The sequence below is a fragment of the Marmota monax genome, unplaced genomic scaffold (genome assembly GCF_021218885.2).
Source record: "Marmota monax isolate L192 unplaced genomic scaffold, Marmota_monax_Labrador192_F-V1.1 WCK01_AAM20220418_F8-fsc00132, whole genome shotgun sequence".
Classification (NCBI taxonomy): domain Eukaryota; kingdom Metazoa; phylum Chordata; class Mammalia; order Rodentia; family Sciuridae; genus Marmota; species Marmota monax.
Genome location: NW_026695199.1, coordinates 6,128,745 through 6,156,206, shown reverse-complemented (window position 1 = coordinate 6,156,206; position 27,462 = coordinate 6,128,745). Strand labels below are relative to the sequence as shown.

At 34.2% G+C, this 27,462-nt stretch overlaps 1 protein-coding gene and 1 long non-coding RNA gene across 2 annotated transcripts; one reads left to right on the top strand and one right to left on the bottom strand.

Moving 5' to 3' along the window:
- Positions 1–191: 191 nt before the first annotated feature.
- LOC131423602 (uncharacterized) lies at positions 192–5,159 on the top strand. Its single transcript, XR_009225347.1, has 3 exons — positions 192–392; positions 3,058–3,108; positions 5,085–5,159. It is a non-coding gene; the product is annotated as an uncharacterized LOC131423602 (long non-coding RNA).
- Positions 5,160–13,235: 8,076 nt separating this feature from the next.
- Cabs1 (calcium binding protein, spermatid associated 1) lies at positions 13,236–14,402 on the bottom strand. Its single transcript, XM_046428671.1, has one exon. It carries the CDS (start codon positions 14,400–14,402, stop codon positions 13,236–13,238), a length of 1,167 nt encoding a protein of 388 aa, XP_046284627.1.
- Between the last annotated feature and the right edge of the window lie 13,060 nt (positions 14,403–27,462).

The following is a 27,462-nucleotide window of genomic DNA, read 5'->3' as shown; positions in this document are numbered from 1 at the left end:
CAAGGAACATGCACTATTTCCCAAATTTACTTCACCATGGAAATTTCACATGTGAAATTTACTGTATCAATTTCATGGACACTTTTTGATTTTTCAGTCATACAGACTTTTAACATGATATTGCCTTCGATTTTAAATTAGGCCCTGACCTCTCATTCTTATCTTCTCAGGCAGAGGCTAATCCTTGGGATTCTAAATATGACACTCCACTTCTTCACAAAATGGTAATTCTTGTTTGCTTTTGTGTCACAGAACTCCCTGATGCCAGATCTTTCAGATTGGCCTTGGGGTATTGGAGGAAGAAACTTCTAATCCTCAGATCTGGTATTCTCATGACTTTAGGCACTAATCAGTGTTGTGTCTATCTACTGAATAGAAGAGCTCATACTTTGGTAAATCATTTAGTTTATAAACTTTGACTCTCTGGCTTTCCTTAACATGTTTTTTTAAGTTGGGAATAATAGAATATATTTATTCCTTTTGACTCTCTGAAATGACTGGCTTTTAATTGTAATTGAAAACATGAAAAGTAAACTAGAAATACAATAAAACTTACTTTGTGTTTCTTTTGCTTAAAGGCATCAGCAGACTAAAATGAGATGGGGAACACAAATATAAAATTAGATTCAGAGCATGTATGGTATTTTGAGAAGTATACTCATTGTAAATTATTTATGAGGATGCAATGTAGTTAGGCTAGGATGAGTAGAACAGAATACAAATTAAAAATTTCATCATCATATATGGGGAAACTTTCAAGAGTTTAAAGAGTAGATAGCCATGAAATAAGGAGATCTATTTTTTCTGGAGCTCTTTAAAAAAAAAAGTTCCTCCTTCTACATTCACATGGGTGTGTTAGCAACTGGTCTCAAGTTTCTCAGTAGCTAAATTTGGCTTCTTTTTCTTGTCACTCTGGTGCCAAATGTGGAAACCATCAAGGAATTAACATCTTTATGGACTTGGTGTAAGGAAAAGCCAGATTATCTTTTATGGAAGAGGAAAATGGCTGGTCTAGAGAAGCTCTTAAAATAAGAGTTTTCATAGGATGGTAAATACTCTTTGTTGCATTTTTAGCATTGGGGCAACAAAAGAAGAGGCAATTCCCATAGCTAGTGGTCCTTGTAAGACACTGGTGGCTTGTGAAATTATCCTACATTGTGTTTGCTGCAATAATAAGTCTTAGATCATGTCTCCTTGACCCTTTGCATAATATAACTTAGGAGTAGTCTTAAGTAAACAAATTAAAAATATTATAGAACCAAGTGCATATGCTTGGTTGGAAGTTAATATTGTGTCTATTTTTAAAATGTATTTGATCCATGTGAAAATATTTGTATGATTGCAAATTTATTCCTAGTGTTTCTTACAAATCAATTTTCTACTTTACACATTTTTCTTTTTGGAGAGCTTGCCAAGGACAATTTTATCTAGGAGTACTATTGTAGAAGTTGAACCTGAGTGTCCTATTTAAAAATCACTTAGGACATTACAGTGTGTAAATACTTACACTTGTTTTGGATTCCAGAGACAACTAATACATGAGAATAAAAGGAGCATATTAATTATGTTCCAAGGCCAACAGAAGATCGTTGAGAAAGTTAAATTAAGATTTTAGAATAAAATAAAAAAAGCATTTGTGTAATATAAAGCTGCATTGGCATAAAACAATGAGCTAAATATATATTTTATGATTAAAAACTGAATACAAAATACATATATGTAGCGTGTTTTATATTTACCGAGAAGGAAGCAGTTAAGGTAAAGATGAGAGCAAAAAATATGAAAGTCTTCATCTCGTCTTAGGGTCCTCTAGAAACAAGCAGCAAGAGACGCTTCATGGTGATGAGCCAATAAAAGAAAATAAAGTTTTAACCAAAATTATGGTGTTTGTGCCTACTATAGCATATCTGTGACAAATCAATATCAAATTAAAAAAATACCAAGAGTCCAACATATTTAAGTAAACTTTAAGAATAGTAAATCCCAAAATGATACATAAAGTGAAAAAAAGATGTGGATGGAAGTCAGTTCTTTTTGCATTGTTAAAATCACATCTTAACTAACCACTTGAGCTATTTTTCAATTAACAAAGGTTACTTAAGAAGACAAACCCAAAATATAATTCAGAATGTGGTAAAGCTGATATCCTGTACACACGGTTTCTATTAGTTGTTTTAAAACCATGTGATGATATGCAAAAGAAGGATGAAAATATTCATAACTTTAACTTAAAAATCTCAGTCTTAGAATTTTTACTTGATAAATTAGCTAACAAATAAAAGCCAATAATGTTCATTCTAGTGTTACTTGGCATTAGAAAAATACAAAAAACTACGAATCACATAGACTTTGTAGAAATTTAAAAAATGCTTACTGTATACCGTATTAAACAGTGAAATGTTTAAATACTGTATTGTATTTAAACTATCCAGATATATTAAATGAAATGTAATAAAAATAAAAATGGGTGTGGTACATTGTATAATTTATGTATGGATTTTCTATTGTAAATAATTCTATGGTGTTTTATTGATTTTATAATTTAAACACATAAAGGAAGCCAAAAATATTTCATTAACATGATCTTCTGCCCTGGAAGAAGATACATACATAAAATACAGAAAACTTTAACTGTTAATTTTTACTTTAAAATATACATAGTTAGAAATATTAAACTTAATATTAAAATATTAATTTTATCATCAGGATATTTTATTATCTACAAATAAGTCTTAAAAATTTATTGTTCTTGCTAGTTCTTTTATTTCCTTTTGTTATGATCATTATTGCAAGATTCTCTGATCAAAATGCAAAATCCCCACAACTCTCCAGTTGTAGTTATTTGAAGACTATCATAAAAATATACTTTCTACATAATTTTGCAATCGCGTGATACTTCAGTAATGAATCATTTGTTTTGCTAGCATTCATTCAACTATTTCTTTTCCCAAAGAAGAAAAATGGTTAAAAGAATTTCTAATCATAAGGAAAACATTAAAAGCATGATCTAAACAACATAATTGGTGAAGAATTACTAACAATGGCTTTATTCCATAGGGCACCCCTTTGTGACTCTAAGGAAAAACCACTTGACCAATAGTCTCAAAGGTGAGTTGCAATTGTTGAATCCTGGTCATTTAACCTAACCTATCAGAGGCCTATTTTTGTAATTTTTAAAAATAAAGTTATTAGTTTATTTAATAAAGTGGACAATTTTAAATTTCAGCCAAATTAATAAATACAATTCTGTCATAGAAAATAGTCATAATCTCAAGCAAGATATGAGACATATTTTAGTATTTTTTTCCCTTTTCTTGGTAATAAAAAGGTAATGGGATGGAAACAATCTACTAATTAAAAAAAAAAAAAGAAGTCCCAGTGATTTCCTGTATAATTTAGTGGAAACTGATTTTTCTGCCACTTAGAACATTTTCATTTTTATAGGTATAAAGCTAAAAAATGTATTTATATCTTGTACAGATTGTTTTAATATCTTGTCCAGAGGACAAGCTATTTTATTATCATTATAATTATTAAAATTTTTACTAAAATTCCTGTATTTTTCTCTGTATGGTATTTCCTTTCAAATGCATTGATTATTAGGACTCTAATAGTCAACAGAAAGCAAAATTTGAGATTTTAAAATACTTCAACTGATTAGAAACTAGCTATAATCAAAGTCTAAAGAAAATTATCTTTTAAACCTACAAAAGTTTAAAAAGATACCATAACAAGGGAACTACTTTCTCCTTGTCTAACGGTGTCAACCTTACCTCAGTTTCTGGAGTCTGGAGGCTGAGAGAGAGTGAGTGCAGGCTCTGGCCTTATAAAGGATTCCCCCCTCCCCTTTATTCTTTCTATTTTGCTAAGCAAAATATTATTATTATTATTTTAGCATTTGCTTTGGGCTAATCCAAACTATTTCCGGAAACAAGAGGTATAATCTTCCAAAGTTGACATTTGTCCTTTTCATTTTTCTCAGCGACATCATGGCTAATTATATGTGCTTCAGAAAGAATACAGCTTTATAATTTTTTTTTTAGCATTTAGATGTGATCTTTGAGTCAATTTCTTTTCTTCATTTGAGAAATTTTCCTAAGATTTTATTGCAAAATAGTAATTATTGCAACTTAATTACAAATCCTAAGTCTAATGAATATTTCATAATGAACTTGCCAGTTACAATATAATACTTTGTTATTATATGCTAATGTGAACTCTGAAGTGGTAGAAAATATTTGACCATAGTAGTTTCTTTTGTTTTCATCTTTAGCTTTTTAAGGTGTAATACTTTATTTCTGAAAGTTAATTTTAATGATTATAAAATTAGCTCAACTTAAACATCTAGCATTTCCAGGGCATTGTATCCTTTTTGTTTTTTGACATAAAAATGAGAAAACGTTGATTAAAGAATCATTTTGATACCCCTTACCATAGACTTTTACCCCTAGATTCCTAATAATTTCTTATTACAGAAGATTTTTGCATCATATGCTTGTAAGAATTGTGCCAATTATTGAACAATACAAAATGTGAGTATTGTAGTAGTCTGACATTTGCTTCAATGTCAGTGAGTTGACGTTCCATCAAAATGTCATTCATCACCAGAAAGATAAGAAAACATCACAAGGAAGACCTACCGGTGGATAATCAGATTTGCAATGCTCTTCTTTCAAGTTAGCTGTTAACAATGGTATATCCTTTTGGCATTAATTCACACTGTGATGAATTAAAGAACTGAAGAGAACCTCTAGACTTTTGATCCAAAGGTGAATTGGAAGGTAAGAGGCATATGTTTCCTTGGTTGTTGGCTTTTGAATTTATTCATAGCCTTAAAAAATTTTTAGGATGACCACTTAGAATGAGAACAACCTAAAATTAAATCAAGATGTAGATCCAGGTCTATATGATTTTACATAGATAATAATGTATATGTCCAGAAGGTGTTGAGAAAACAAGTGACTTCCTTATAGCTTCAAAATCCAGTATTTGAACACAGATTTTTTTGTCTACACAGCCTTTTCTTTCCCCTACACCAAGGTATTTTTAAGTATATTTAACTTCTTCTTCTTCTTTTTTTTCAGTTGTAGATGGATACAATATCTTTATTTATTTATTTTTATGTGATGCTGAGGATTGAACCTAGGGCCTCACATGTGGTAAGCAAGCACTCTACTACTGAGCTACAACCTCAGCCCTAGATTTCACTTCTGTTGAGATAATTTTTGATTAATTATTATAGTGAATGAGCTGTACAAAAGAGTCTCTTTATTAGGAGTTTTTGTGTTTCTGTCATCTGGTAAGATGAATTAATTTCAGTGAGATTAGTTCAAGAACATTAGCCACTAGTTATGTGAAAAATTTAAATTTCTATGGTATGTGGTTAATTTTAGGTCAAGTTAGCTAGGTTACAGTGCCCCAATGTTTGGTCAAACAATGGTGTGTCACTAGTGTAAGTGTTACTGTAGGTGTTCCATTTTGTTTTTTCTATAGATGTGATTAACATTCACAATCAGTTGACTTTAAGTAGGTTGCCCTTCATAACATGGGTGTGGACCTCATCTAATTTGTTGAAGGCCTTAGGGCAAAGACTAAAGTTTCTTGGGAAAGAAGGAATTGTCTCTTAAGATTGCACTGCTGTCTGCTCCTGGCCTGCTGGCCTGCTCTGGGGGTTTCATATTGTACATCAACTCTTACCTGAGTTTCCAGGCTGAATTTCTTTTCTCTCTAGGTATCCCATTTGGTTCTGTTTCTCAGGAGAAACCTAGTAGAAACGGTCTGATACAATTTATTCAAATTCATATACAAAATATAATTTTTATTGAAAAGCTTTAAAATTGCTAATAATTTTATATATCTGTTACCATTCTTACTCAGATCCATTGTACCCTAGTCTAACTTCAAAATTATTGAGCACACCAAATATTTTTATGTTTCTGTATCTTTGTTCTTTCACTTCCCTTAGCTTGCAACCAAAGATCCTCTTCTTGCCTTTAAATTCATATTCATCAAATATCCAGTTTATACTATCCATCCTCTGAGAGCAGTTCATAAATGAAAAAAATAACTTCTCATTCACTTGTTTATTTCAACCATTTAATAGATATCTGTTGAGTATTTATGGTGTTCTAAGAACTTAGAATTGATCAGTGAACAAGGAGTTATCATATGGCTCTCATTACTTAAGATACTCTGCTTTATCCTAATTGTTTTATTAATAGTGCCTGTTTTCAGTCTTAAAAGTGTTCGGACTTTAATGATAAATTATGTGATCATTCTGATTAACAAGCTTACAGTCTAACAGGGAAGATAAGCATTAAAAATGTGTTGCAGATTGAATAGTGTCCTTTGCCCTCCTCAAATATGCTGCTCCCCTAACCTCTGAAGCCTGACAATGTGACTGTGCATTTAGAAACGAGGTCTTTTCAGATGTAATTGAGTTAAGATGTAGTCATATTGGGTTAGGCTGGGACAAATCCAATAACTGGTTTCTTTATAAATAGAAATTTGGCTACAGAGACACAAAAGAGAACATGGAGTACCAGTAGAGGCAGAGATTGTTGTTCTAACTTTTAAGGCAAGGAGTGCCAAGGATTGCCAGCAATAATTAGAAGCCAGGAATAGTCAAGGAAAGGCTATTCCCTAGAACCTTCAGAGAGATCATAGCCCTGCTAATACCTTGATTTCAGACTTGTAACATCTAGAAATGAGAGAATAAATTCCTGCTGTTTTAAACCGGTTTGCAGTACTTTGTAATGGCAGTCTGAGAAAAGTAACATAACAGGAAATATGGGGGGAAATGGGAAAAAAAAAGGTATGGGGCAAGATTTCATGTAGTATGCCCAACACAGTTGGAGAATGCAGGGCTTTCCTGGGTGGAGGGTTCAGGGAAGATATAACTGAGAAAATGACGCGTGTAAACTCTGAAGTGTGAATTCAGGAACATTTCAGGTTGAGTGCAGTGTATTTGATGATCCCAAGACAAGATACAGCTTGATGCTCTAAGGAAACCAGAAGTTCTATACAGTTTGGATTTTGGAGTGAAAAACAACAGCGACATATCATGAGGTGGCATAAGTAAACAGTCTTTCTATTGAGCAGAACCTGGTAAATATCACAAACGTTTTGGACTTTAAAGTTGGTGGAAAGTCACTGGAGCATTTTGAGCATAGGAATAGAAGTGGTGTGATCATTTTGTATTGTCACTCCTGCTTGATAGAATAAAGAAGTAAATGGATACCTGTGATATTGAGGATGAAGATATGTAAGAGAAAATCTGTATTTATTGGGTATGAGGAATTAGAAAGAGTGAGAGAGGAGTGAAGAGCAAGTCCTCAGTGTTGGCTTGGACATCTCTACTGAGATGGAAAAATTCTAGAAAAGGAGAAAACTGAGGGAAGTGAATGCCAATTTCAGTTTAGAATTCTGTTATGTTTGAGTTGTCTGTGAGAAAGCCAAAATAATACACTAGCAGTAAATGAAAAAAAGAGTATAAACTCAAAATTCAATTGATGAATCCTTTGTTGTTTTTACCCACAAACATACTGGCCCACCTCTTCAGTATTTTTGGTATTCTGACGTTACAAATGTTCATTAATGTATTCTCAAATAGATCTAGTTTAGCTACTTGAACAGGTGCCTAGAAAATTTCCATGGGACAACATTTTTTTTTTTTGTCTCTGGGGGTCTTTTCCTTTGAAACTTATTTTGTTCTTTTTCTTCTCATGATTAGGAATTTCTTGTGATATAGAGGAGAATGTTAAGCCATGGAAAAGCTGGCTATGGGGAAAAGATGAGTGGGATTATGAACAAGGGGTTCCCTGGAGCAGAGGGAAACTTTGATCAGAGATAATATTGTGTCAGAGGGAACTGTGGACAGTATTATCTTGTGACATGGGAGTGTCTTAGCAAATTTAACACAGATGCTCTTCACCTCATGATGGAACTACATCCTGACATACTCACCATAAATTCAAAGACTAAGCAAAAAATAATGCATTTAATACACCTACCCTACCTAGTTGAGCAATACAATGCTCTGTGGAGTATGGATTGCTACCCTTGTGATCACATGGATGTCTGGAACCTGCAGTTCCCTGCCATGGCCTAGCACTGCAATAGTATTACACTTTACATCACTAGATAAGGAAAAGATAAAAGTTCAAAGTACTGTTTCTACTGAATGTATAGTGTTTTTACAGCATTCTAAAGTAAAGAAAAGAAAACAAAACATGATTTGAACCTGTAAGTCAAAGAAGGTCTTCAAAGTATCTTAGATGGCATGACTGAAGAGTATATCTAGTGGGAGACAGTAGGAGTGACTAGAAAAATAGCTCTTAGTAAGTGTTCAGAAATGACTAACAAATGAGACTGCAAGGAATTCTAGAGATAGAGAGCATGATGAAGAAAGATACAGGAACTTGAAATAGCTTGGGCTTCTATTTATTAGGACAGATTGGTTTCAAACAACAGAAAACTCACCCCAAACTTGTTTTGGGAGTAGAAAATGTATTGCCTTAGGTAGATAAGCCAGGAGGTTTAAAACTATGATGTGACTAGACTTCCTATTCTTTATTATTTTAAATTTATATTTCATGATTATGATTTCTTCAGTGTTGGCCTCATTCTTAAGGAAACTGCTTGCTTGGCTGGGTGCAGTAGTGTACTCCTATAATCCCAGTGGCTGGGGAGGCTGAGGCAGCAGAATTGCAAGTTCAAAGCTAGCCTCAACAACTTAGTAAGGCCCCAAGCAACTTAGTGAGACCCTGTCTCAAAATAAAATATAAAAAGCCTCAGCAACTTAGGCCCCAAACAACTTAGTGAGACCCTGTCTCAAAATAAAATATATATAAAAAACCAGGTTGGAGATGTTGCTCTGTGATTAAGTACCCCTGGGTTCAATTCCTAGTACTGCAAAAAAGAAAGAAAACTGCTTGTTTATGGTCCCAGAATGGCTCTAGCAGGACCAGGCAATAAATGTTTTAAGACTGAAGTTACTTAGACTTTCCATCTTGGTACCAAACACCTCTTCATGTTCTCTTTTCTCTGACTTGTTTATGTGCTTATTCTTGAATGACTGGCAGGGCATAGGGCCACAGTGGTAGCTTATTGTTGGAATTGGGAGTGAGGTCTATCTCACTTAAATAACACATGTGCATACTTGTGAAAGGGGTTTTATTACAAACTACATCTCTCGTATAATTTTATAGTGGGTGGGAGTTGGAAGCAAGTCAAAAGCTATAGATGTCAACTTCATCTACTGCTTTAATGTCAATATTGAAGGAAACCACAATTCACAATTATTTACAACCATTTACTGTGTACATGCTAAGTGCTAGATACTTTAGCTCAATGGATATGGGTCTTAGCTCTCAGAGAACTTTCTTTTTTTCTTTTCTTTTTTTCAAAGAGAGAGAGAGATTTTTTAATATTTATTTATTTTTTAGTTTTTGGCAGACATAACATCTTTGTTTGTATGTGGTGCTGAGGATCGAACCCTGGGCCGCATGCATGCCAGGCGAGTGCGCTACCGCTTGAGCCACATCCCCAGCCCAGCCCTCAGAGAACTTTCTACTAGTGCTGCTTATAGAGTGTAGTGAGTAAAGAGAGGACAGAACTACAAGTGGATTATAGGCAGAGGGAAAACATGTAGGTACCTGTGTGCCTAAGGAGATGGATGTTATCATGAAGATGGTGGGGAGTGAGTAAAAGGAATTAAAGGAGAGACCAATGCTGAAGGGCATAAGTAATCTGCGTGGTACAAGACCAAGGTGAGTTGAGCAGCAACAAGACTTGGAGGATTAAACAAGGGTTGGCAGTGGGAATGGAGAAAACCTGGTTGTGATAAGGGATGCAAGGAATCATCATTCCACATTTCACACAAAGCATTGTGACTTTGAATTTGAACTTTGGGGTCAAGCCGATGTGAGGAGCAGAGGTTTGCTGATTGGTAGCTTGTTTATCTTGGGCAAGTGATCTTTTTGTTTCATTTTGGTCATTTGTAAAATATGACTGCTTAAAATGCCCATCCACTATATACGCTGATCTCCTTTCTAGGGTCATCACTGGTCAGAATACTTGAGAATAAAGTTTCTGTTTCATATCTATTATTTAAGTTCATATTTTAGTTGTTTCTCCTGGCTCCCCTATTCCTTGTCAAAAAATGTATAATCAACACCTACCATCTTAATGATATTTAATCAAATTTCAGGGTAAGAAGCCTCTCTACTTTGTAGTTATATCATTTAAAATTGATTATTAGTCACCCCTTTGAAAAAAATATAATGTTCTCTCCTTTCTGTCTTTCTAATTGTTTAACTGTTCATTTAATACTTCAGGACATTATCTGCACCACTCAAAGGGAACTACACCAAGCTATTTTTCTAAACAAAGTTTCTGAAAGGGAATGATTGCAGTTTATGAAACAACAAACCTTTTTAACTTGCCAGCACACTCAGTATTGAGATCCTTTTGAAGATAAAATTATTAAAACCTTTAATAGCTTTCAAATGGATAAGATGCAGGACATTTAACAAGCACCATGTGATTAATCTTTTGCCTACCTTTCCAGCTTCATCTTGATTCATTTTCTAGCTGATGACATAGCTATTCATTTCCTTGAAAAACTCGAGGAATTTCTAGCTTCAGGGATTTGAACATGTTGTTTCTTCAATTATCTACATTTTTCAGTCTTTTCACCTAAATCTTATCTCATTGGCCTTAAATTTGTTTGAGATGTGGAACTATAAATTCTTATTATTTTCCTTTGTAATACTTATCAGAACCTATAGCTCGACATTTCTTCCCATTCGGTTATTTCATTAATATTTGTCTTTTTCAGTAGATTAATTTTCACAAAGACAGGGGCCATGTCATTTGAGATTTTCAAATGCTTAGAAGACAATATGTGTTTTATTAATGAAAAAATGAATAAAATACTTAATGTTTGAAGCATAAAACATTAAAAAAATCGTAGCTAACATTTTTATTAGGTGTAAGAAGTAAGAGAATAAAAGATATGGGCTGGCGTCAGAGTTTTTTGGTTGACAGTATAGACATTTACCCTCCCATCTGTATGTCTTATCTTCTGGATAGAAAATGCATAAAAACACAGAGAATGAAACAAAATCATGTATAGTCTTTCCTTCATAAAACCAAACATTAAGATATATATTTTTATGATACTATTATATATTATCTATAAGATATATAAATAAATATATGTAGATATTATATGTAATCATCCTAGGCAACATTCTCTGTACTACATACATACCATATATGAATTTTGTTGAGTTGTATGAACATTTCCTCCATTTGAATATTCTATTAGAAATAGTTTAAAAGATGCATACTATGGCTTCATGTGGATAGACAAACATGTAATCAATTCCAAGTTACTGGGAGTATAAATTGTTTTCATTATTTTTCCCCATATAAAATCACATTCTTTTTTTTTAATGTTTTTTTAGTTGTCAATAGATGTTTATTTTATTTATTTATATATAGTGCTGAGAATCAAACCCAGGGCCTCACATGTGCTAGGCAAGTGCTCCACCACTGAGCCACAACCCAGCCCTAAAATCTTGATTATGTTTTTGCCAACATCATTGTCTTAAATCTGAAACCCAATATAGTGCTTAAGAGTGCTTGGACTCAGGAGGAAAGCCCTCTGGGTTTGAAGCCTTCTCTGCTACATACTAACTATAACACTTGAGGAATCCCAAATGTTTTTTCTGACTTATAGTTTCTTTTTCATTAATGGATTTAATAATTTCTCTGCTAAAGTAATCATAAAGATCAAGTGTTATTCTAAACATAAATGCAGTGGTGCCTGACCTGTAATAAGAGCTCAATTACTGTTGATTGTTTCACTATCACTGATTTTTAGGAAAATTCTTAAGAAGTAAAATACATAAAATAGCTAAGACAAAAAATTAAATATTTAAAATATTCATTACACATATATTCTAGCCTTATAGAAAGGTTGGAGAAATTTGGAAGAAGGTTGGAAAATCAGTCAATAATGAGTATTTAAAATGATCATTATCAATTGTTGAATGGCTAAAATAGTATACAATATTTTTTGTTTTTTTTTGTTTTTTGTTAGTAACTACCATAATTATTTTAATCTATAATCTACCTAGTGGTTCAAATTACTATTCACTCAGTGTTTTGATCTTGTTTTTATTTTTCTCTCAATACTATAAAATTATGAACCTGTATAAAATAATTCTATTTCTGATGCCTACTGCTAAGATATTTTCTAAATGAACAATATTTCATTTTCCCTATACCTCTAGTAATTTGAGTTCTGTACAAGAATATCAAAAACACTTGGACACAATAAATCAGTTGCTGTCAGAAAGGTTTATTGAAGAAAAATTATCAAAGTAAAAACAGACCCGTTTAGAAAGTCTGTGTTAAAAAACAATGAAGATATATGTCCTTGAATTACTAATCAAGAGCATAAGAAGAGGGTGAAATTCAATGTTTAAGACCTGAAAGAAATTGACAAAAATTCAGGATACACATTTTAACAGGAAGAAAATTAAATTGATTCATATATTAATACACAGTATTTTGGATAAATGAACATATTTGCAAAATATTTTGTTTTAGTTTACATACAATATAAGTCAAGAACCCTATCTTATTTTTTAATCTTACATGTAGGTATTAATCAATTACTGAATAGCATTAATTGTTATATCAGTGAAGGTTGAAAATATATTTTTAATAGAAGAGAATTATTGGTGGGTTACTAATGAAGAAAAATGTTTAGAATATGCACTTCAGAAGATTTTTTAAGAACATTTTTAATACTACAGTAATTTTTGAGTTATTAATTTGATTATCTTCATATTCTAAAATGTAACATCAGGGATTAATTAAAATGGCATGGATCATTAATTTTAGCAGGAAAAGAATTCCTTTCTTGCTTTCTTCATACCTAGAGGGCTACTATAGTACTTTTTTTATTGAGATAAATAACTGTTAGATAACTCAAACTTCAAACTTTGTAATACTAGTTTACTGCCATTTCTTTAAATTTCCATAAATATACTGTGCTATGTGACTCTATTAATAAGCCTTGCATTTTCTAACCCTAATACTTGCCTGAAATGCCCACATTCTTTCATTTAAGATTTTTGCTTGTTGAAAAAACTTCTGAGATGTTAAGACTAGTTGTCTAGATTATTGCACAATTCTATATGGCATCCCTTTTGCTATTTTTAAATCATGAACTCATCTGGATCTTCTTTTAGTAGTTTAAAGACACCTGTTTCATCTGCAGAAGTGTCTTCTTTTTGTTGGTCTGTGGTATCTAGTTCAGGGGTAATTCCAGAAAGGGACTCAGTGACCTTGACAGATTCCACTGTATTATTTTCAGGTGTATCTTCTGTTTTGTTAGTAGCTGGTTCTCCCAAAAAGCTCATAGCAGCTGATGCAGGCACAATGAAGTCATATCTGGATTCAACAGCAGTAAGCAAAACAGAATGGGTCTCTGCTTCATTTGCCATGCCTCTCTCTATCCAAACATTGACTTCATCAGTAGACTCATCAGTTAGATTATCTTCTGGGTTGTCTTTGTCTTTTTCAGCAGAGGCAGTAAGTTCAAACACTGTAATAAAGTTTTCTTCATCAGAGTCAGTGACTTTAGTAATAGAGCTGGGGTCATCCTCTGAAGCAATTAGGTCAATTTCAGTTATGTTCTCTTCTGTAAGGTCAGTTATGTCTGGAATGGTGGTGAAGTGTTTTTCAGTAGATGGAGAGATTTCAGCTTCAGGAATAGAGGAATCAGTAACTGGGACAGCCCCAACAGAAGGAACCTTGGATTTGATTGAGGAATTAGTCTTGCTAACTTTGATTTCAGGGGTATCAGTAACCCTGGCAGTGCTGTCCTGTAGTGTGCCAGAGACTTCGGCAATCATGGAGATATCTTCACCTTCTGCATTAATGGTAGCCAAGACGATATCTTCTTTTGCCTTGCTGGCGGAAAAATCTATTAAAGAGACTGTATCGACTGGGGATGAAACATTTCCAATTTTCACTGGAATGAAGTTTTCAGTAATAGAATCCTTAGCTATGGAGTGTGTAGTGCCAGTCAGAGTAGTAACTTCTTTTTCCAGATGAGTTGTTGACTTAGTCTGGGTCTCAATATCATCTTCTGATATGAATCCTTCCTTAGTAAACATAAGTTTGTTGACTGTAGTTGTTGAAAAATCACTTTCTAGTGTATAGTCATTTACTGAAGTTATGTGGTCTCCTTCTGAAGTAATAGTTGTTTCTGATCTAGGAATAGTGTTGTCAGCCCCAAAGAAAATGGTTGCTTCAGGTGATGTTTTACTGCTTTCTGTTGGAGGATGAGAATAAATTTTAGGCAAACCATCCTCAGCCATGGGGTGAAGTGGCACTGTGCACTCTCACAGGTCTTTCTTCTGGGCTTAGTGGCATCCCTGGCCAGGAGAGTGGTGATTGAAGTGTTGGTCATTATGGTGATTGTTGCATCAACCACAGGGACAATGGCACTGCCTTACCTTGGAGGTGTTTCTTTGCTGTGATTGGACATCCACTTTTAAGAGTATTGATGTTAAATGAAAAGAATGTTGCCTTCTCTGATTAAAAAATCAAAATTTATACCAAATATTTCAATTTCAGGGAACTGAGGATATATCATTCTTTTTATAAGGGATATGGCTTCTGATAGTGTCATTTGAAAAGATGTAGCCAAGTGCTTTGTGGGTTTAGAGTCACTAGGGGAAACTCTCAAAATCATAAATTATCAGCATCAGCTTAAAGTCACCTCTCTTTCAAGTAAGTAGGAGTGTCTTTCTGAGGTAAAGTCATCTTCCCGTGAGATTCTTGGTATTTAAGTGCAAAATAAAATAAAATAAATGGCAGTTTTGACAGTGTAGCTGCAGAAGGTAATTAGTTAGCAGAGATTTCAATACCTATTTCAGTAGGAATAATGAAAAATAAGGTATGGGCCCATTTGGATCTTTTCTGTCTTCTTGACTTAATGTAATGATGAAAGTGTCAAGTTTTGTAGGTTTAATTTTCCTGGAGGGAGTATTATTTCAACCTCATTTTTGATAGGGTTGGTATTATGTCTCAAAATTTACTCAGCATCAAGAATTAGGGTTTGAAATAACTATTTGATTTAAGACGTATATTCTCAGATTTCATAGGGAGTGTTTTTTATAATGATGTTAATCATGTCAGACATCATCATTTATTATCAACCTTAAAATTTAGCTACTTAGATGAAAGGAGAGTGAAATCTAATGTCAACACTTTAAAATGAGACTTTTCCCAGTTCTGTTAGAAGAAATGGAATTTTCAGACACATAACTAAATACAAGAAAGTCAGTAGCATCAGCCAGGGTAGTAGTTTCTGTCTCAAGGTCAAATGCATGTTTTTATTACATATGGACTCATTCTTAAAACTTACATCTTCATCTCTGGCTGGATAGCCTGACCTAGATATATTCTCATTCTAAAAATGTCAGAATAGGTTTTAAGATGGACATTTGTCATTTTAAAGACAATGCGTAGCTTCTTGGGAAATGTTTTTGCTTCAAGGGATATCACTGTTAAGGTTTCCAATATCTTTATTGATATAGAAAATGCTGTCAGCATCAGGGACAAGGAAGGAAGTCTCAAGTTAGTAATCAGCACAGGTTCTTTGTTTTTAAATTGAAATACTGTCAGTTCCAGGGGCAGTAGAGGAAGTTCCAAGGTTAAATCATTCTCTGAACTGGATAATTTAGTCGGGGGATTTTTTAACTTCTGTTTTAAAATTTTTTCCCGCCATCTAATATTTGTGAATCTTAATTCAGGATTAAAACATGCTGTACACAGCTCTGATGGCCCCCCTTTTGGAAACATTTCTTTGTGCACAGAAAGGAAAAAAAGATGAAAATATAAGCTGCCTAACTACTGCAAGTTACGTTTTTAGGACTCCATATTTGTTATACTGAATAGACTTGGAATCCTGAACAAAATATTCGCTTTTATGAGGCTTTAGGTTCTAGTTAGCTATTCCAGATAAAATGATTATATATTATCTTTATTGGTACTAATTTGTCAAATAGTCTTTCGTTTCAGGGATTAATTTTGTAGTCATGCTAACTCTGCTATTACTAGTATCACTATGAGTTGAAATCACATTGATTGCAGCACATTATTTCTCTTCTAGGGGAATGTTTTTATCATTATCTGTGTTTTCTAAACCATTGACCTTAAAAAGGACATTTCAGATTGAATATATGTCATCCAAGTATAAGAAATATATATGATATGAACACATACCAGTGTAACTCCACATCATGCACAACTATAAGAATGGGAAGTTATACTCCATGTATCTATGATATGTCAAAAATACATTCTACTGTCATGTATAACTAAAAAGAACAACAAAATCAAAAGAAGTATATATGAAAATACTGGTTGGTCTCCAGGAATTTAGCAGTCACTCTTAGGTTGAAACTGGAATCATCAGCTTCAGGGAATATAGTACACTCTTTTTTTGACCAATAGATCATTGCCCTCAAAGGTATTATCTGAATGAAGGACAGGGAATAAGATTACACAGGTGAGTTTTATTTTGTTGGAGGATAGGCTTAGTCGGTTTTTGGAGTATCTATCACAATAATTGGCATATTTTGTCCTTTCTCTGGCAAGTATTAAAATAGTATCTATTGACATATCTTTTTAGTGTATATTTCTTTCTTATTTTGGCTGCTGTAGCAAAAGCTTGCTTGGTCATCAGCTACCTTACTTGCTCTATATTTTGAGGTGTTTGGCTATGTGGTTATGTCTTCATTTAAGTACTAACTTTTTTAGGTTCATGGTAAAAACTTTTTTTTCTCTCTCTTATGTGAAAAAGTGGAATCCATTAGCAAAAATGGACAATTTCTCAATAACTATTGAAAATCATTTTTTAATATATTTACACATAAAGGCACATTTTGTTTTTCAGGGATACTTGACTAGGAAAAGCATCTTTAGAAATAGACTTTGAAAATGCCAAAGGCAGAGTGATGCCCACCATTGAGTCTTTCTCTGCAAATATCTTGAGATTCATCAGAAGAAAGATCACGTGTAATTTTTAAAAGAATCAACTGTTAGACAAGAGGTAATACCTATGGACTAGAATTCCTGTTTTAGAAAGAACTTATATATCTTCAAATTTTGTAAATTGATTGGAGAAATAGAGTATTAACTTTAATTGAGGAGGTTAGTCATGTAGAGTCACTGAGGAAGTTTCTTGTTCAATATCTTCAACCATGAAATAATTCTCATCTTCAGAAACAGTGAAGACAGTGAAAGGAGCAATCACATTTTGAGAATTGCTCATGTCAACATTCATATTTTTGACTTCTTTCCCTCCAGTGATTTGAATGTTGGGTGTATGACTAAGGAAATTATAATCAAAGGATGTGCTGTCCAGTGGGGTCACTATTTCTTTGTTTCCAAGGAAGATGGTATTTACAGCAGGGTTAGTAATGACCCTCATATCTGCTTTGTCATTTGTAGATTCCTTGGAAATATCCTTTGGCTTTATTTTGTTTGCCTGTAACTGAGGAATATGAGCACTAAAAAAAGTGTTTTCTTCAACCTTCTTGTTTGTTTGTTGTACAGTAGAAATTTCTTGAAACCTAGGTAATATTTTTTTCTATCACAATAGGTTCATGAATAATGTTCCTACTTTCCAAAGCTTGAAATTCTGAATTTGGTATTCCGAGATTAGCCATATTAAACTCCAAATGAGAATTTTCTCCCATCAGGGAAATGATCTCTGGATAAGATGAAGACATCTCACTAGCAGGAATAATAATTACTTCTGTGAACAAATTTAAATCCCTAGCCAAAGTGTTGGTTTTGTGAGGAACAGATGTAGCTGGGAGAGAATCCTTAGGTATGGAAAAGCTTGAATACATGGCTTTGGAGACACTGTTATAATCTTTATTGACCAATTTATCATCAGCAATGAGATTTTTACTTACAAGATAAGGATTTAGGTCAGTGTCTTGTAGAGGGTTTGTTTCCATCTTGATAACTTTATCATTTCTTAATATATTTATATCTGTGAGGTGATTTGCTTCAAATTCAGTAGTTGTGTCTTTCATTGTAGAGGCTTTACTTATTTCTTTTGTATAATAGAAATTTGGTTCAATATGTTCATTAGGAAAAAAAGTATGAAACTTTGTAATTGTTTTTTTGAGTTTTGCATTTTGATCATCAGAGGCATCGGCAGAAAAAAATTTATCCCTAATATCAGTAGTAATAGATGTGTTTGGTTCAATATCTCTGATGTTGTCTGAAGAGCCAGTGAAATCATCTTGAGAAGGAGTATAGATCAAGTAGAGAGCCTTTGGGATCATTTGACTTTTAGTATTTTGCCTTGTGGAGACCACACCATCATTGAAGTAAACTGAATCTGAAAACACAGATTCTGGTGCTGCCGTTATTAACGTTGTAGAGTAATATGGGTTTCCACTTCTTTCCAGTCTAAGGGCTATGCTTTCTTTAGAAGAAGCATTATCAGTTAGAATGGGAGTTTCAGGTAGTCCCAAAGGTATAAATCTTAGAGACCTGGCACCCTTTGATGATGGAAAACTTGAATGGCCAACGTTAATTTCGTTCTTAATGGAGCTAGCAGGAACACCTGGCATAATAGCAGACACCTTTCTCAAATGAGAAAAAGAGGTGAGAGCTGTGTTGATTGCATCTTCTGTATTTTCCTCTATGTTGAAAATGTCATCGCTGGAAAGCTGAGCTAAAGGAAAATTACTAAATCTTGAATCAGATGCTATAACTAAACTTGTTTCATCTTTGGCCAGATCAGATATACTGGAGGTGGTAGTGTCTATTTCTCTGGGTGTAAATATCTCATAAATGGTAGGCAACATGTCTTTCTTGAGCAAATTATAACTATTTTTGATAGTATGATTAGGAGTATCAGTTGTGAATGTCCTCTTTTTAACCGTGGGTGTTAGGCCTTGAAAAATGGAATTCTTGGTTATTCTTCTGTTTCCTAAGTCAGAGCTTTCAGAGAGAATAATGGTGTCGTCATCACTATTTGTTGTGCCTTTCCCCACAGATGTTTTATCAGAAAATATAGAAAGAAAATTTTTACTTGCATCAGTTTGGGAGTGCTTTGTGGATCTATGAACTTTGTTATTGACTTTGGCATTGGACTTTGCAAAAGTAATGCCAACCTTTTTGTTTTCTTTCATGGGAATTATAGCTTGGGAATTTCTTTTGGCTTTGAACTCTGAGGGTGTTGTTTTAGATAGACTGTCTGAAACAGCAATTGTGGTATATAGTGTATGAGACCTTCTTGAATTGGGGGCATAGCTGGGTGTACTCATTTTTACAAAGAAATTCTTCACTTTATCCTCTAACTCAAAAACATCGTTGTCTGAGACATATTCAGAATCACTGTCCTCTGATGTTATATGGTCTACATATGCTGGAGTGATTTTTCCCACAGAAGAAATGTCATCCGCTTTTTCTGAAATGTCTTCTGTAAGATCAATTATTTCATCCTCAGTAGCTATCTCTCTTTCTATAAAATCTTTGTACTCAAATATATTCCCTTTAAAAGTGATTGCTGTGTCCTTTTTGGAGCTAATGGTAATAGGCAAAATGATAACTTGGTCAGATGAAATAACTTCTTCTTTAGATGGAATGTTAAAATAAATATTTTGGGGGGGATCTTTTCCTCTAGTAAAAATAGGAACAAATTCAGAATATTTGGGAGTACCCATAGATGTTATGTAATCAGAAGGTGGAATTGCTGACCTTTGTTGTAGGGCATATGATCCAATTGGAGTTTTTGCAATGGACTCTCCAGTGCTAGTGACTTTATTATGAGAGAGGAATCTTTGATCATTAGGCCTGGCTTCTTCTGGAAGAGTTAATATAGAATCAGCTGAAAAGGTTCCTTTTAAGTTGGGAGGTGCTTGAGATTTGAAAGAAGTAGCATCAAATTTAACAATAAAAGAATCATCATTCAATGTACTTGTTTCTTCTGAAAATAAACTTCGTATTTCAGAAACATGAAATTCCTCATCCATGTTGTCACTGTTAGAGAGTGGAATGGACTTACTTGATGGAAGAAAGGTTTTCTCCATAGCTGGAATGAGAACTTTTGTATTTTTAATGTGACTTAGTTTAAATCTAGCAGCTGGATCTTCTTGATCAGAAAGGTCAACTGTTTTCCTTGTCTTGTAGACACTATTTTGAAACTCTTCTGTAGGATAGTAGGCTTTTGTCATTTCTTTTTGAGATTTAAAATATGATTTGTCTGTCTTGGTTTTATAATCGTTGGGGTCATTTAAAGGGAAAAATGAATCAACTTCACCATCTGTGGAAGTATCTAAAAAAGTGGATCCCATTGGAGAAACATTCCAGGCCAAGGGATAGGAATGAATGTCAGTTTGAATTGTGACTTGCTCCTCTGGAACATTATCTCCATTATTGGTATTGACATATTCAGTTACTCTTTCTAATGCTTCTGACTTGGTTATTGAAGGGTTGGAAAAGGAGTTATCTCTCACTAGGTCAGAGGTTTCAGGATTTTCAGTTAAGGAATTAGGAATGAATAATACAGATGTTAATAGAGATGCGAATCCTTTTGATTCAACATTGTCTTCTTCTGGTAATATAGACTTAGCTCCTACATAACTGCCTTTATTGGAAAGAACACTGGAATCTTCCATAGTGCTGATTGCCTTATTCATAGATGAGGAAAATATTGAAACTCTGTTGTTTGCCTTGTTGGTATCTTTGCTGATGAAGGGAAGATCACCAAAAGGAATGACACTAAACACAGCCAAAGGAACAATGTCCTGTGAATAGAATGTATTTGCCAAGTTTGTTTTATGTTTATTTGCACCAAATCTGTTCGATATGGTGGCTTTTGCCATATCTGGGGCAACATTGTTATAAAAAGCAGAGGAGATGCCTTTCCTATTGAGTTGGTCTATGTGTTCTATAGGGATGGTGATTGAAGCAGGATCAATGGCATAAGCTGTGAACATCCTGCTTTCTTCCATTGTTGACACTAGTTCTGGGTCTGGAACAAGTGAGGACTCCCTTCTTTTGCCTTTAGGGAGAAAGATGATGGTATTGTCACCAATTAGAGGATCATTTTCCAGAACTGCTTCAAAGAACTCTGGTGAAAAATTCCAATTTGGATCAGTTGGAGAATAAATCACAGACCTTGAGGCATTAGGAATGGGCATTGGCTTTTCAAGGATCTGTATATCTAGGGATCCTTTATTCCTAGTATTGTCTTCTCCAGGCAGCATAGAATCACTTCCTTCATAATTACCCTCAGGGGAGAGAATGATGTTATCTTCCATAGTATGTATTGAATTCATAGGTGAAAAAGAGATTGAAGCCCTGTTGTTTACAACTTCAGTATCTTCATTGATGAAGGAAAGTTCATCATCAGGGGTGACACTGAACTCAGCCAAAGGAATAATGCTGTCCTGTGAATGTGGCATCTCTACCATATTAGTGTTTTTAACATTGTTTATTCTGAATGATAAGGTATTTTCTGCTTTATCTTGGATATCAGTGTTATAAATAGGAGATGAAATGAATTTCCTGTAGAACTGATTCTTATTTTTTATTGGAGGATTGATCACAATAGGATCAATGGTTTCATCTGAGAACATCCTCCTCTCAACTTTGCTTACCATTATTTCTGGATTTGGGACAAGGGTATCCTCCATTCCTTTGTCTTTAGGGAGAATAATGATGGTATCATCTTCTCCTAGTATATTTCTTTCCAGAGTTGTTTTATCTATAAACTTGTGAACATTCTCTGTTTTGTGAATTAGTGGGTGAGTCATAGATCTGAGAGCCTTAGAACTGAAATTGGTAGTAGAACTTTTGGAAATCATAGCACCAAGGCCAGAACTGGTGGGTTCTTCTCTAGATATCATATTTTGCAGTATTTCCTTAGTTTTGATCCCAATTGGGGCTCTTTGAGATAGATTTTCAGAGGCATCAGCACTTGAGTAAGATGAATGAGATCCAACTATTTGGGGATCATAAGTGAGAGCAGTTTTTTTAATATAAGGATTATATTTTTCTTCCCGTGGTTCAAAGACATGTTCATTTGTGACATATTCAAGAGCTCTGTCATCAAGTACAATACTTATTATATTCTCATTATTTGGAATGTTTTTACCTTCTGTGGTAAAGTCTAAAATATTTTTTATAATAGGAACTACCTCATATTCAGTGGTTAAATCTTTCCCTACAAATCTTCTGTTAAAAATAGTATTTAACATTCTTTTGGTACCAGGTGAAATGGCTTTCTGAGTTGATTTCTTTCTTTCCTCAAAAGGATCATTAGTCTTTGTGTTGGTATTTTTCTTCACTTTGACAAGTGGATCAAGTTCAGAATATTTAGATGAACTAATGAATATGACATCTGAAGGAGAAAGAATTGATTCCCATGTTAGGTCATATGATTCAGATGGAGCATTATGAAACAACCCTTTTGTGCCTGTGTCTTCATTTGGAGAAGCAAAATTGTTGTTATCATTAGGCTTTAAAGTCTTTTCCAGAGACATGGTAGAGTCTGATAAAAGGATTCTTTGCAAATTGAGAGGAATTTGAGATCCAGCAGAAATATTAAATTTACCAATTGAAGAATTGTGTTTCAAAGTATGTGAATCTCTTAAAACAAAATTGTCTGCTTCAGAAATAGAGTTTTCCCCTTCACTGTTATTCCTCTTGGAGAGAATACCAGGCTCAGAGGTTGAGAGAAGTGTTGTCTCCAATGTTGGAATGAGAGTGGCTGCATTTGTAATATGACTTATACTGAAATCAGCAATTGTGTCTTCTGCAACAGATAATTTAGTCATTTCCCTTGTTCCAGCAAGGAAAGAGTTCATTTGTTTGGGTGGAAGAATTTTTGTGATTGTATCTTGAGGTTGAACATCTACCTTTATTTTAGAAATGTCAACAGTTTCTTTCTCCACAGTGGATGATGAATCATCATCATCAATTGTGGAATTTCTGATAAAAGTTGCTGAATTTCTGGAATTAATAATTGAGTCCAAAGATTGGAAATGAAAGTCTTTTTGCATTTTGATGCCTTGATTTTCTGAAATATCAGTTTCATTAATGAGATCAAGGTTTTTAGTTCCTGCATCTGCTAGTACTGGTATTGACCTTGAGGAGCCAGTCAAAGGGTTTTCTCTCATTAGGACAGAATTCTTGTTTAAGGCTTTAGGAATGAGGATGATACTTTCAGTTGTTAGTACAATTGATAATTCTCTGGACCTATCATTATTTTCATGAGGTGGCATAGAATCACTCCCTTCATAACTGTTCTCAGGGGAAAGAGCAATGATATCGGCCAAAGTGTAGGTTGACTTCACAGGCAAAGACATTGAATCCCCAAAGTTATTAGTCTCAGAATTGTCATTAACAGGGGGAAATTCACTATCAAGACTGACATATGCAACTGAAGGAAGAATGATATCCTGTGAATTGTAACTCTCTGACTTGAAAGTTTTGTCTTTATTATGTTCTGACTTGGGTGACGTGGTATCTTTGGCTTCCCTCAGGACATTGTAAGTGGTGATTGAGATGCCTTTCCCGTGAATCCGTTCTCTGTTTTTTATTGGAGTTGAGCTCATGGTGAGATCAGGGATGTCCCTTGACAACATCCAGCTTTTTCCCATGGTTATCATTGATTCTGGGTCTGGATCATGGATAAGCTCAATCCATTTGCTTTTAGAGGGAATGATGATGTCTTTTGTACTTGCACTTCCCATTTCCAGAGTTAAGTCATCTGAAAATGTGGGGAGAAAATTCCCATTTTCATTTGTTAAAGAGTGAGTAGCCATTGTGTCAGGTGACTTACTATAGTCCTTGGCGATATCATCTTGGAGAAAAGAACCATTATAGTCAGAATCAGGGTTTCTTTCTCTTGAGATTAGCACTTGGTATTTTTGTTTAGATTTCAGTTGACCAGGATTTTCTTTCAATATATTCTCAGTAACATGTGCAGTGGAGAAGGGAACAGGAGCTCCAAATCCTCCATAGATTTCACCTTGAGCATAGGGAGTTTTTTTTCTTGTAGGGCTCGTTCCTTCTTCTCTAGCATAAAAAGTGTCTTCCTTTGATACATACTCAGTAGTACTGTCATCAAGACCAATGGTTGTTAGATGTATATTATTTGGATTGTTTTCTCTTGCCAATAAAATCATATCTGAATCTGCTAAAAAGTCATTTGAAAAAGGAATTAATTTATATTGAGTTACATGATCTTTTGATACAGAATCTACATATGCTTTATCACTTATAATGTTCCTTATGTCTTCAATAAAAATAATATTGTCAGGTGAAATGATTTCATTGTCAGATAGAACAATTATGTCATTCGGTATAATAGAGTCACCAGTCATTCTAATGTTGTTCTTTCTTCTAACCAGTGTTGGATCAAGTTCCGAATTACTGTTTTTAATAAAATCAGTAGTAAAAAGAGTTGATTTCAGGGGCATATGATATAATTTGTTGTGAGAGTTTATGACAGACTGCTGTAAGTTATCATTTTCAGAAGAAAATGAATCCTTATCCCTGATCTCTGTCAGCTTTGTTGTGCTCATTGTGGAATAAGGATAAAATGTTTCTTTTGAGTTTCCAGGTGCTTTCTGTTCAGTGAAAATAGCTTCAGGCCTAAAAATGGAAGGGTTAACTTTCATTGTATTTAGCCCTCTTAAATTCACTGGAGTACTAGCTTCAGAAATAGAGGATTCCTCATCTGGAGTTGCCTTTTCTTTACCCAGGAATATGCTAGCCTCGGTTCCTGAGGTAGCAGTTTCCTTTGCAGATGGATTGACAGCTGCTTGACTTATATCATAGTCAGAAGTTTTATTTATCCCTCTTTTTTTGTGGATTAAAGTTTGGAGGACTATGTTAGGAGATAAGGCCATGATGTCATTTTTATCATTGATGCCTCCATTTCCAGTGGTGTATGTGTCAGTGGCTACACTGATGGGTTTTTCTGAAAAAGTAGTAGGATCTGCCAGAGGAAAAAAAGGAACATTGGAGAAGGGCTGATTGTCACTTTGCTCATTAATAATTTCCCAGTTTTGGTCAATGATGGTATAGTGTTCACTCAGTGGATCTGATGCCTCCAATGTTGTCGCTGCTGTATCAGGTAAAAAATCATCATCTTCATTGAGGGGAACTTCAGTTCTAGGTATTTTTTTATTGGGAATTAATAGGGACTTCAATTTTATGGGAAGGACACCATCTATGTTAGGCACGGTAGTATTACTATTTTCATTGCTTTCCTTAAAAGCAGAGACATTAGGTGAAATGATGGTAGCATTTGGTGGTATTTTGGTAGCATTAACCAGATTAAGGGAAGTAATTAAATTTGTTTTGATTATATCCTTGGTAACTTTACCAGGATCTATATTATCTTTCATTGGTATACTAAAATCTGGTGTTGAAAAGGTAAACTCTCTTTCAGGAGTAAAGATATATCCTTTTGGAATATTTTCTCTCATTATTGGATTAAAAATATCACTACTAAAGAATTCAGCATGATCAGAACCACTATTACTATTTTTTATAATCATTTTTCTTTGAACCTTAGGAATAAATTTTCCAAGTAGAGGTTTTGAGGCTTCAGCTTCATAGGATGATGCAATATTCTCAAATTCAGGTTGGTCAGTTCTGACTTTGGTTTTTCCTCTGAATCTGGTAGAGTCATATCCATAAGAATAAGTAGAATAATGTTTAGCTGCCACATTATTGCCTTTAGGAATATTATCACTTGTAATAGGTATAACATAAATATAATCCATAACATTTTCTTCAACTATATCTTCTTCCTCTGCCATAATGCTTTCCTCTTTCTGGATATCTGCTTCATTGTTCAAGATTACATTTTCCTGGAAAGAGTTTTCCAGTTTATATCTTGGAATATAAAACATGGTTTCAACATCTCCTTGAGAGTCAGTGGTGACAGCTACTTTCAAAGCTGTTGGGGTAGTCTTATGAAAATAAGTTTGAGGTATTATAATATCTGCCAAGGAGGTCTTTTTAACTGGGTATATTACTTGAGGATGATTGAAAGGAGACCCAGATTTCATAAAGGCATCGGAATCAGCAATTGATACAGTACTGTCATCTCTAGACACATTAGGATCTTCTCTGGACATGGTAAGGCCATGTCCTAGTTTATTAGGTTTATTGTAAAGAGTGTTAACTTCATTCATAGTAAGAATGCCTGTCTTTATTGGTGAGGCAGCAGTTATTGAAGCCAAGTCTGTTACCACTTCAGTATTTTCATCCTCATAAAAAATATTACCTACTGCATTCATAATGCCAAGAGGAAAATTTGTTATTTCAGTCCCAGCTATTTTCCCTTTATTGGCCAGGCTATTAGCATTTCTTGAACTGATAGCAGTAGGGGTTTGATAGTCATCTCTGTGACCAACAAGGTTAACATTGTCCACTGTGGAAATTGGCAGTTTGTTTTTGATAGTGTTCCAGGCAACACTTGGATTCTCTTTAGCGACAATAAGTGGATTGTTAGTGATGACACTGTAATATATGTTGGGAAGAGTAGAGTAATCAGTTCTTCCAGTTTGGGGGATAGACTTGCTAGGTGGAGGGAATGCAGTATCATCAGCTGTTTCTACATTCTGGGTCACACCTACACTTTCACCCAGACTATTAACTATTGTTTGGGTAGCCATTGGCTTGAAGTATATTTTGTCATTTGTAGGATTAGCGACATCATATACAATATTAAAATTTTCTTCCCCAGGAGTTATAAGGTCTCTTTCATTTATTACTTCAGTAGTAGGTATAGTATTAAACTGGAAAAGGGAATTTACAGTGTCAACAATCCCATTCTTTTCAATTGCAATTTCTTCAATTACTTCTGCATCAAAGTAATTGAAATTATGTGTAGACTGAATGTTTTCTTTCATCTGCACAACAGCATCTTCATCCACTACAGACTCTACTTCTGTATAAGGAATTGATTTTTCTTCATTAGCCATTTCTTTGGCTGTCAAACTTCTAAATTGTTTGCTTGGAATAAGAATTCCAACTGTCTTTGAAGGCAGGGATGTACTGGCTACAATGGGTCTTCCTTCTGCTGTGGTTGCCTTATTAATCATTAGTTTAGAGATGTCAGTTGTATTTGTGTTCCCCTTACCTCCACTTGCAATAGCATTATGGTCATTGCTGGGAGAGATGAAATCAGCTGTAGGAAAAGCAGCCTTCTGTGGAATGTTCAGAGGATCTAATGCTTTATTGTTTATAATGGCATCATTAGTGAGATGAGGATTTTCAGCTCTGGGATTTGATATTTTTCTCCAAGAATCAGTCAAAGAGTCATCTTTACTCAGCAAAGAAATTTGAGCTTTGTTATTTAGGGCATTGGACATTGTTTCA